Here is a 12,357-nt window from a genome sequence, read left to right on the forward strand (position 1 = left end):
ATATTCTGAAATAATATTATAATAATAATATTATTTATTAAAATTTAAAGTATTAAATTTAAGAATTTAAAGTATTCTCTTTCAGAATATTATTATTATTTATTATAATAATAATATTCTGAAAGAGAATACTTTTATACCAAGAACAGCAACCTTTACGTCACGGTGTCTTCAGCTGATGTCAAATACACCCCCTTGAACCTCAGTAGTAAACAATATGAAGCTTATCCAACTCCTACATCAATCACTAATAAAATAGCTACTTGGGGAGCCAAGGAGTTACACGGACGGTACCCAAATGAGCTAGATCAACATCACATTGAAAAGGCGACATCATTGCACTGGTTAACATCGGGTTATCTCTACCCAGAAACCGAGGGATTAATAGTGGCTATGCAAGACCAAGTTATTCCAACACGCAACTACCGGAAACTCATCCTAAAGGAGAATATATCAGACAAGTGCCGTAGATGTGATTCTGGAAGTGAAAACATAGAACACATTTTATCAGGGTGCAGTAATCTTGCGAGTACAAAGTATCTGGAAAGACACAACAGAGTCACATCAATCATCTACTTGGGGATCCTCAAACAATTCAATATTGACCGAGAAATCCAAGAGCCGTACTACAAATATCATCCACCACCCGTAGTCGAAAATAATAGTTTCAAAATATACTGGGGATAAAACAATCTTAACAAATAAAACCGTTAGAAGTAACAGACCGGACATCATGCTTATAAATAAAATTAAAAAACAGTTTTACTAATTGACATTTCTATTCCTAACAACAACAATATACAAAGCAAGTTTACAGAAAAAATAACAAAGTATCAAGATTTGAGAATAGAAATAAACAATATATGGCAAATGGAATCGGTCCAGGTAGTCCCCTTGATTGTTTCAGTTATTGGAATTATCCCGGTCAACCTGAAAGAACAATTAAAAGTAATTGGAATACCTGAAAATACTTACCGCCTAATGCAGAAATATGTGCTGCTTGATGCTGCTAACATTGTTCGTTCCTTTCTAGGTGATTAACAATAGCACCTTATCTTGTCCCCTTGGACCGATAAGGCAGCTTTAAACCTGTTCTGAGCAGTGAAAAAAAAAATATTCTGAAAAATAATTCAACTTAGCTCTTTGAACAGATTTTCTTCTTATACTTCCAAATGCATTTTGTACTCTTTATTGTAAATGTTGAGATGTTTTGATTTCAGTTTTATAAATGACGTGAAGTAATAAAAAAATATAACCCAGTAATAATGTTTAATACAGTGTAATAAAATTATTAAATACGACAACATTTTTCAATGAAATTTATTCATGTAAGTAATATGCTGATTTCTGATATAGGTAACTGTATCTATAGATAATAAAAGCACATAAAAGAGATCGATTTTAAAGAATTAGTATCACGTCCATACATTTACGAGCGAGAAAAAATCTTGTGGTATCACGCACTTAGCTACTGTACTTTAAATATGCCAGATGCCTGTTAATTTATGTAGAATTAATGAGGGTTTTTTTTACATTTTTTACTTTTATACTGAGTGACCTACTTTTTAGAAAATCTAATATTATACAATACAGGGTACATAATGTGTACTAGATGTTATTTTTTTTAGAATCAGGCTGCTGCAGAATCGATCAATAAATGGGTAGAATCTCAAACGAATAACAAAATCCAGAATTTGATTAATCCAGACTCTTTATCCGCTGCTACAAGACTAGTTTTAGTGAACGCATTGTATTTTAAAGGTAAGCATTTTCTTTGATTTCTGAATTTCTGAGTTATTGAATGCCTTTTCAAAGCAAAAGTCTCTACTGCGTGGTTAAATGAATATCATTATACTTCTTCCCTTATCAAAAACTGCGATTTTTGTGGCTCTAGTTTATTTATGTCTTTTTTAGGTAAATGGTCAACTCCTTTCGAAGACTACCTGACCAGAAAAGAAAAATTCTTCGTCACTAAGACTAACTCCAAAGAAGTTGATATGATGCACGTTGAAGACACTTTCAGGTAAATCTTTGGTAATTACATTTCAGGCACTAAATCTATTTCAAACTAATGAATACAATTATTGTAGAAATTGTATGGGATGTGTACTGTGTATGATAAACAATTTTATTGTATTGTGTATACAATACATTAAAAATGTTTATGATTAAGGAACCATTCCATATCCATTTCATTCTGAAGCTATTTTTTGCAGATACTACGAATGTACAAAACGCAATGCCAAGTTCCTTGAACTGCCCTATGCCGGCGAAAATGTTACCATGACCATAGTCTTGCCCAACGAAGTTGAAGGTCTGACAGCTCTGGAAAGCAACATCGAATCACTGTTGACACCTCCACCGTACAACTACGAACGCGTTGCAGTCAGCCTGCCAAAATGGTTGGTCGAAACCAAATTGGAGCTCAATCAAATTTTAGAAAACGTAAGTAAAAGATTGTTACATGTATAGGGTGTCTCAATATTCCTTTGACATACAGGTTGTCCCAGGCTGAGCGTGCATTACAAGTTTCTAGAGAACCACAATATGTAGCTCGGAGATTTTTTGCACATCATAGTTTCACAACGAAATCTATCGATTAAAAATATTTTCAATATGGAAATACCGGAAGTTGGCTTCCGGTAATGTCGCTAAGGAGACTTGGGCTATTGTAAATGACTTAAGGAATAAGACTTCTTCGTCTGTCACAGTCTTTAATTCACCTGAAGATTTAAACACTTACTTTGTTAATGTGGCTAAAATTTAGTGAACACCATAACTCCTTCCCATGATTCACTTTCATATCTCCCTAAAGCAAATGAGAATTTACACAGTTTCTTCTTCACGACCGTAGCATTAGATGAGCTCTGTAGTACAATTAATAGTATTAAAAACAAATCCTCATCTGGGACTGATGGGCTTACTCTCAAAATGTTCTCTGACCTTCCTGAATGCACATTAAACCATCTTACTACTTTAATTAACGAGTCATTCCAAAATGAAGTTTTTCCAAACTGCCTTAAGACAGCAATAATTATTCTTCTGTATAAAGGAGGTGATAAAGATGAAGCTTCGAACTATCGGCCAATTGCACTCCTGCCCACATTATCTAAGATCATTGAAAGATTGGTTAAAAAAAGATTTCTATCTTTTCTCCTTAAATATAAAATACTTACTACCCATCAATTTGTATTTCTAAGTAACAGTTGCACAAATGATGCTATGTTCGACCTTTTTAATAATGTATACTCTAGCCTGAATAACCATCACTCTACAGCTACAATTTTCTGTGATTTCTCTAAGGCTTTCGATTGTGTAAATCATAATATCTTAATTAATAAATTGCAATACTACGGTTTCGGGGGAGTGCCGCTCGAATGGCTTAAGTCATATCTTGGCAACAGAAGGCAGCTTGTGAGGATTGATACGTCTATGTCTTCTTGTAAGCCTATAGGATGTGGTGTCCCTCAGGGTTCAGTACTTGGCCCTATTTTGTTTCTGGTGTTTATCAACGACATTGCAAATCTAGACATTAGCGGTAAAATCTGCCTCTTTGCGGACGATACTAGTGTCACTTGGAGCGGCCCAGATGTTGCGGCCCAGATCATCATTAAGTCTTGATGCGATTCTAATATACTATGCCTCAACCTATCAAAAACTAAAGTTTTGTCATATAAAAGTACTATACAACCTTTTGTACTTAATAACACTCTCACGTTTGTTTTTAAATATCACTAAAGAGCGAAAATACGAGATATATTTTTATAAATACACTTTTTAAACTCTTATGGATACAAGCCAATATCTTGGTTGTTTGTTGAGCGATCTTTTTCATTTTTGGCAGGCGGCTGTATGGCTATAAAACGTACATTTTGCCCAGGGTAAGAAATGCGATACCTCATAGACGTACGTTTTAATGGGGTTTGATATTTTTCGAGTCAACAGTAAACTACCCTTAGGATAGTATTTATTTCAAATCTGATAAATTATATTGAATCCTCCTCACCTAAGATACTTAAGTTCTAATTTTTATAAATATTGATACAGGGTGTGTCACTAAAATAAGACATTTTTATTTTTATTTTTATTTTTTTAAGTATGTACTTACGACACCACTGGATAAACAACTGATTTATTATCAATAACCAATTATATCCAATTATCAATTAATAATCGATTTATGTTTGCTCGAAGATGGTCGAAGATGATGACTTTTAGTTCGTTATAGTTTTCTAAATCTTTGTTTAGGGCATATTTTCCAAAATTAATAGTGATTGTGAATACTTTATTCATTTGTATTAGCAAACTTAAAAAACAATTTTATAAAGTAAACAAAATAAATTGAAAATATTTAGTTTTTTTGTATCGTATCTTAATTATTATGGAATCTATCTGAAAACTTAAGTCGATTATTAATTGATAATTGGTTATGGATAATAACCCAGTTGTTTATCCAGTGGTGTCATAAGGACTTAAAAAAATAATAATAAAAATAAAAATGTCTTATTTTAATAACAGACCCTGTATCAATATTTATCAAAACTAGAACTTAAGTATCTTGGGTAAAGAGGATTCAATATAATTTATCAGATTTGAAATAAATACTGTCCTAAAGGTAATTTACTCTTGACTCGAAAAATATCAAACCCCATTAAAACGTACGTCTATGAGGTATCGCATTTCTTACCCTGGGCAAATTGTACGTCTTATAGCCATACAGCCTCCTGCCAAAAATGAAAAAGATCGCTCTACAAACAACCAAGATATTGGCTTGTATCCATCTTAAGTGGGACACTCTGTATATAAAATCATATTTTTTGTTTATGATATAGATAAATTCTCCATATAGGAACATAAGTATTAAATATGTTTTTTTTTGCTTTAGTTGGGCTTGAAGACAGCCTTCACTGGCGATGCCGACTTTAGCAACCTTTCCAAAGAAGCCTTACAGATCAGCCAGGTTGTCCAAAAGGCATTTATCAATGTAACTGAGTCTGGAACAGAAGCCGCAGCTGCCACAGCCGGTAAGTTTGATTTTTTATTTAATTTGGCTGATTTGTCGTAGTGTTGTCGTGTTTTTGGTTAAACCTCTTGCAGTAGTGGTTGTTAGATAATAAAATATTAAATTAACATCAAAAACTCCACATTGAGCTTTTTCAAAATTATATGGATCACTCTTTAAAAAAAAATATTTTGAAAATTACTGCAAGATGTTTTTAACTAGTAGTTTGGAGCTTATTTATGTGGGTTGTTTTGGTGTTCTTTTATCTATCCTGGTGGGTTTTTGGCTTAGAGCAAGGGTACACTCTATGTACATAATATATTCTCGATTCTCTGTTTGATTAGCCATGTAAATATATATATATATATATATATATATATATATATATATATATATATATATATATATATATATATATATATATATATATATATATATATATATATATATATATATATATATATATATATATATATATATATATATATATATATATATATATATATATATATATATAGATAATATACATATGCACAGAGTATTAGCCAATAATTGAATGTGTATATAAAAGACAAATACATATAAAAAATATTTAGTTATAATAAATAGTAAACAAGTGAGAATCCAAAATAAAAGTTTAAAGAAATGCTGAGGATAATTTTTAAACAGGTAGGTAGTATTCTTTTATTGATAATCACATTCTTAACCTGAGACCATATCATTTAAAAAGTTGATGATTGTTTGAAAATATTTCTAATTTTTATTTTTTTACGAAAATTTGTGTAATTTATTTGATTTTATTATTCATTGCTAGGTTTGTTCTGCGTGCTTTACCAAAAAGTAATATTAACCACAAAAATGAACAAATAATTAACATATAATGATGTTTAAAATTAACCTATAATGATGTTATCAACGGTTGAGATAAAATTAAAAATTGAAATTTGAGTTTCACAATTCGTAAAGATATGATTTACACGGCTTTAGTATAATTTTTTTTTCAAACGTCACAAAAGTATTAATTTTTTCGACGTTATTGACAATATAAAAAAGTAATTTTAACGCCTAGGCCTAAAAGTAAAGCACTTTTACGCCTAAGCAAAAAAGCACGAAAATATATGAATAAAGTGATATAAAGTGTCAAATTCAACGAGCGTAACCATAGTTTCTCGATATATAATTACATACAAGATATGACTTGTAAACATGGTACAAAGAATACAAGATATGATATTGCGCAGGTTGGTCGCTACGTCACAGGTGATAACAGGCGCTATTGGTCAGCACGCTCCGCGCGCCAGTTCAAATCGTCAAGGTATTGTTATAAACCTGTTTTTTGTTTATATACCGTCATTGAATTATCGCTAAGCAAGTTACTGTGGAGCAGTGCGTAAGGAGTTGGGCTAGGAAGCGAGAGACCGGAGTTCGAATCTCGGCGAGACATAACTTTTTTTTTTAATACTGTTGTATTCTATAGTTTATATTTGTAGTATAAAAGAAAGAACTATTTATTCTGTTATTTTTTAATCTGCGGTATTAATATAAATTGATTGTTGGTACAATACCTCATTTAATATAAAATAATATTCTACTTTTTGAAATGTATCTGGCCCTAATTGTACCTAAAAGTAATATATTTTTACAGTGATATACCATATTGTAAACTATTTAATATTTCAGTCACTTAAAAAGTTAATTTGCATTGAATAATTGCCTACGATCAAAGGAAATTTGAGCTATATAATCCTTGATGGGCATATTCTGGGTATGCAAATACTTCCTCTAAATTTTGGGTTTCGTTCAACCGATTTATTCTCAAAACCTGAAACATCTACATATAAAAAGAAGCACCAGATCACTAATTATAATAAACTTCACCCTTGGAATTACTTCTATCACAATTACAATACATTCATCTGCATTGGCATTTTCTATTTTTAGATGGGAAACAATATAATTCCCAACATTTTTTAAATGATGTAACAATTCCTCTTGTGGTTACTTTTCCATAGATATCCTCATCTCTGTCCTCATGTGAATTCAGAGGCAATGAACATAAAAATTATTTACCATAAACATCGCAAACTAAAAACCTAATAAACAATTTTATACCGAATACAGAAATAAATTTAGTATTCTTACCTATTATGGTCCAAATCCATGTTAATAGATAATTATTATTTTTAAATATATTTTTGAAACTGCTGGTTTTAGTAATTATTAAATTAAACGAACTAAAAGTCTTAAAAATAAACAATTCTTAACCATAACTTCCCAAAATGCAGATCTCCTGTCAACTATCTTTATTTTTTATTTATTCATTATTTTCCTAGTGACGTCACAGGTGGTATGCGCGAACTGAACGAAATTGGAGCCGCTATCGATCATACCTTGTATTCTTTGTACCATGACTTGTAAATCTTTTTATATTATTTGGAAAATTTGAAATTGTTTAAAAATTATTTGTGGCGTTTGAAAATAGCATAAGAATCATTTATGAGCCATATATTATTTATTAGTGGTAAAGTTACACTTTTTTTGTAATAGGCTGTACGTTTGACATACAGCCGAGGCACAAAAAGTGTAACTTTTACTCCTAATAAAACAATATACCACTATTATTCATAAATGATTAGCAGAACATTATATGAATTTTGTTAGTATTTTAAGGTTCATAAGGTGTATATCATGTGACAGTTGAATAGACTCATAGAGTAGTACTGTGAGGTAACAGTGATATCAATGTATTGTTTTTAATTAGTATATAGAGGTGGTGGCTTAAACAGTAAGTATTAGTACTTTATTAATATTCAATGTTAGTACACTTAGTTTGTTCTAATTTTTATCATATCTATAAAGTTATATTTTACCAAAACTAAAGTGTTATATTTTTAAGATTTCATTACTAAAGAGGATAAATTTGATATTAGTTAAAATATAATTCTTCTTATATTAAAAAAAAATTACTGCAGTTCAAATATGCAAAATACTAAGAGATATTTATGTTGGTCAGTAATGTATCCTATATATTCCAGAACGAAAGAAAAAAGTAAGCAAAACAAATAATAAAACAGAAAACAATTAAACAAAAATTGTTAATTACTAATGGTCTCGTAAAACTACCAATTAATTTTCTATATCAACTTTTCAAACAATAACAAGCAAAGCAGACATTATTTTAAATGAATAAAATTTATATACAGGGTGGTCCGACCTGTAGAAAAGTTCTTATAAATGTATGTCCTAAAATGTCTAGTTTCGGAGATACAGGGTGCAGAAGTTTCATTTTTATTTCCATTTTTTTCCAAATAATTTCAGAAATTACGTCAATATTTGGATGAAAACCGGTGTCTGGGAGTTTTTTTTACATGAGAAATTTGATTTTGATGTCATTATAACTCCTACTTGTAGAGAGCGCCACCTACATATGTTTTAACTGATTTAAAGAGTAATAACTTTTCGTCCGTACCTGTATAAAACTAGTAAGTAAACAAATATACGTTTACGACGTTTTTTATAGTGATGGGCAAAACTGTTATTTTTAAATAACAGTTGAAACTGTTACAGTTATTTATAAAAAACAGCTTAAAATAACAGGTTTCTTTATTTTATTGCTAAATATCTGAAAGAGTATATGAGTCACCTAGGCGTATTAACGCAGTTGCAAGTTGCGACAATGACGTGCTCGGTAGTATTTCCAGGGTGTCAAAACATTTGTAAATATCGATTGTTATCTAAAATACCTCTCTAAAAACGGTGGTAATAAGCGCTGTTTACAAATTGCGATATAAAAAAAGCCAAAATTCCGCCACTCGTCTATACCTATACATGATCTACCTACGCTGCCCCTCGATCCGCGTAGATCCTGAATTGCGTAGCAGTGTACAGGGTGCATTTCACTCGACGGGCGAGAAGCTCTTAGTTATGATTTTACCATTTGCGGTAAAAAATAGCAATATAAGAAAATGTTTAGTATATTCTTTATAAGTAAACCAACTACACACTAGAGTTCGAATTAATTTTACACTTAAACTAGCGTGTACCCGCGACTTCGTTCGCGTCGAATTAATAATTTGTAATGGTGATGATAAAGCAAAACAAGAATTTCCATTAATATACAAACTGGATCAAATGTTCTCACATTTGCCAAAAATAAGCTTTAAACGTCGAGCAGTTTAAGCAGAATCGTGGTTAATCAATTACTCAACTTTTTGGAACATCCTGCATGATTTTTTAAAAAATTTCAAAATATGTAAAAAAACTAAATAAATTATGCGTCACCAGGCGTTTTCCCTAACGACTGTTTTTTAAATAACAAATATTGTAATATTTGAGGGGCGTTTTCACCCTCTTGGAATTTGAGATTCGAGAAACCCCTCCTTATCGAACCTCAACCCCACAGTCAATCCGTTTGCCAAAAATCAGCTTTAAACGTCAAGCAGTTTAAGCAGAATAATGATTACTCAATGGTCATATTTTATGAAATACCCTGTATATATTTTTAAAAATCTTAAAATATGTAAAACAACATAATAAAATATACCTGTTTTAAAAGTTTTTCCGAAAAACTCACCGGTTTTTAAATAAAAAATATTCTATAATTTGAGGGTGGTTTCACCACCTTAGAATTCGAGTTTCGAAAAATCCCTTCTTATCGAACCTCTACACCCTAAAATCAATCCGGTTTCCAAAAATCAGCTTTTTACTTCAAGGGCTTTAAGCCGGATCGTAATTAATCAATGACCACATTTTTCAAAACACCCTGTATACATTTTTAAAAAATCTTAAAATATTATTCTGAAAATTTTTTAGAATAAATAAATACCTAAATATTGAAACTTAATAAGTAAGTACTGAAACATACAGCGCCATAATATCTCGACCTCCGCCCGTTATGCTCGTAACAGATTGAAAAACAATGTATCTAAAACAACTGATGCGTTATTCTCCAACCTGTTTCGAACCTCCATCGACAATCGACCGATGCAGCAGCGTTACTTTCCCACTCCGATTATCTCGACCGCCAGGCGTTATGCCCGCAACTGTTCCAAAAAGCTGCTTCTTTTATATCCTACTATTTTTAAGCTGTTGCAAGCCCCACACGACCATCGACCGATGCAGATACGTTCGCCGCGCCGCGCCCTAGCTCAATGATTGTCGATGGTTGTCGAAATAACATGTTTTCCATCCATAGTTGTTTTTTGGAATTGCTTCGAGCAGCGAATTTCGTGGCGGTGCAGAGCGCCGACTTCGTTTCACGAACGGTCGATCTCTATGTATCGTTATTTTATATCTGTTATTTTTTAAAAGTAGTAACGGTTGCGTTATGTTATTTCTAAATAATTGTTATAAAATAACAGATAGTTAAATAACAACCTATCACTAGTTTTTTACGTTGTAAAGGTCTCTTGGTAAAAATCGCTACGAGTAATCGTTCTCGAGATATTGGTTTGTCGTTCACATAAATTGAACATGTTGACTAAATAGTTAGAGTGAAATCATAAATTTGAAATGTTTTTTTTGCCAAAAGTTCAACAGAGAGCGTGTTTATTGTTAGTCAATATAATGACATGTATTGACTGAACGGCTGCTCGTAAGGATATTTACCAAGAGACATTTTTTACGTAAAAAATCACGGAAATGTATATTTTTCACACTCAGTAGTTATATACAGGACGGACGAAAAGTTATTACCCTTCAAAACAGTTAAAACACATGTAGGTGGCGCCCCCTACAAATAGGAGTCATATTGACATCAAAATCAAATTTCTTATGTTAAAAAACACCAAGACACCAATTTTCATCCAAATAATGACGTTACTTCAGAAATTATTTGGAAAAAATCGAAATAAAAATGAACTTCTACACCCTGTATCTCCAAAACTAAATATATTAAGACGTACATTTATACAAACTTTTTTACATATTTTTAGTACACACTGTATACATTATTTAGTTAAAAAACTGTGATTTAGGTAATAATTTAAGATTTTTTTTCCTAGTAGTAGATTGGCCGTTTAAGGTGTTTGTTTGTTATACAACTTTGTTTACCTATGTTACAAAAATATGCAAGTCTTTATTTTTTTAAAGTCTATCTTTTTATCCATAGTTTTCTTTGCATTATCTACCTTGAAAGTTTAAACTGTTCTGTTTAAGCCACAAATATGTTATAATAGATTATCGTACGTAAAACATAATAATTAATGTTAAAATTTTCTTTTGGTGTAGTGGGCTTAGTTTTTCTGTCCGCTCCTGTGATCCCACCGCACCCGAAAATATTTAAGGCAGATCACCCGTACTTGTACGCAATTAAGCAAAATGGCGTTGTTTTGTTTGTGGGACGAGTATATAAATAGAATGGACAATAATCGGTAAGTATAAGCAAAGTTCAAGCAAAAATTAAAAGATGAAATTTCTATGATTTATTCCACTCGACTCATATTTTTTGATAATACAGATACATAAATTTATCACTAATTGTATAATGGTAATAATATTAGATAATTTAAATTGCATGTTAGATATAAGTTGGTTAGGACAGTTTTTTACCAAGTTAGAATTTGCACTTTTCATAACTTGTGAATCTATGGTACACATTATTTAGTTATTTCAAGTTAATATTAGTTATCTTGTTATACTTTAAAGAAATCAACAAAAATGTATATTTCTTATTTCTGTACATAAAAACACCTATAGTTCATATCAAATAAACTTTTAGTCACACCATTAAGCTTGACCGGCACAGCGTTGCCCAATTTTACATATTTTCTTTTAATGAAAATATTTACATGATTTTTACATGAACAAAACTCACCTCCTTAACAGCACTTTTTTGTTCAAAATATTCTAATAATGTTGCAATGAGTTTTTTACGGCTATTAAGCTATCTTGTACACTTCGTACTAAAAGAGGTTCTAAATAGAACAATGTTCGACTACAAGGTCTGCTAGTAAAAATTTTTAAGCTTAAAATTTTACGACACCAATAATTATTATATGTAAATATTTCTTTTTCGTCTTGAACACTATAGTTGTATTGAAAAATAGTAGTTGTACTCTTTTTCTCTAAATAATTAATTGTAAATATTGTAAAAAACGCTGTTTTAAGAAAAGAATTAAAAAAAATCCCTAATCTAATTTGAGCATGCACTTTTTGGTTCTGTTGATTGTATAAAGAGTTTGTTCAAAGGATAATATATTCCTTGTACGATTTTTAATTTATTTTTATTAAAATAACTTTGTTATAAAGCTTTATTGCATTCTTAATCTTTTTTTATTTTTCTATTTCAGCAATCACAAGAAGAAAATCAGCATATTTTGGACCACCCGCCATCTTTAGCGCAAATCATCCATTTT

At 30.9% G+C, this 12,357-nt stretch overlaps 1 protein-coding gene across 2 annotated transcripts in view; it reads left to right on the plus strand.

Annotated features, from left to right (window-relative positions):
* The window catches only part of LOC115877425 (antichymotrypsin-2-like), a 33,156-nt gene extending 20,799 nt beyond the window's left edge, over nt 1–12,357 (plus strand). For both annotated transcript variants that reach the window (XM_030893579.1, XM_030893580.1), the window contains exons 5-10: nt 1,629–1,761; nt 1,915–2,023; nt 2,217–2,445; nt 4,886–5,024; nt 11,231–11,373; nt 12,292–12,357. In XM_030893579.1, coding sequence (XP_030749439.1) covers nt 1,629–1,761; nt 1,915–2,023; nt 2,217–2,445; nt 4,886–5,024; nt 11,231–11,358 — 738 coding nt within the window. In that variant the 3' untranslated portion in view covers nt 11,359–11,373; nt 12,292–12,357. The remainder of the gene's footprint in view (nt 1–1,628; nt 1,762–1,914; nt 2,024–2,216; nt 2,446–4,885; nt 5,025–11,230; nt 11,374–12,291) is intronic.

The sequence above is a fragment of the Sitophilus oryzae genome, unplaced genomic scaffold (assembly GCF_002938485.1).
Source record: "Sitophilus oryzae breed Bouriz unplaced genomic scaffold, Soryzae_2.0 scaffold_147_pilon_pilon, whole genome shotgun sequence".
Classification (NCBI taxonomy): Eukaryota; Metazoa; Arthropoda; class Insecta; order Coleoptera; family Curculionidae; genus Sitophilus; species Sitophilus oryzae.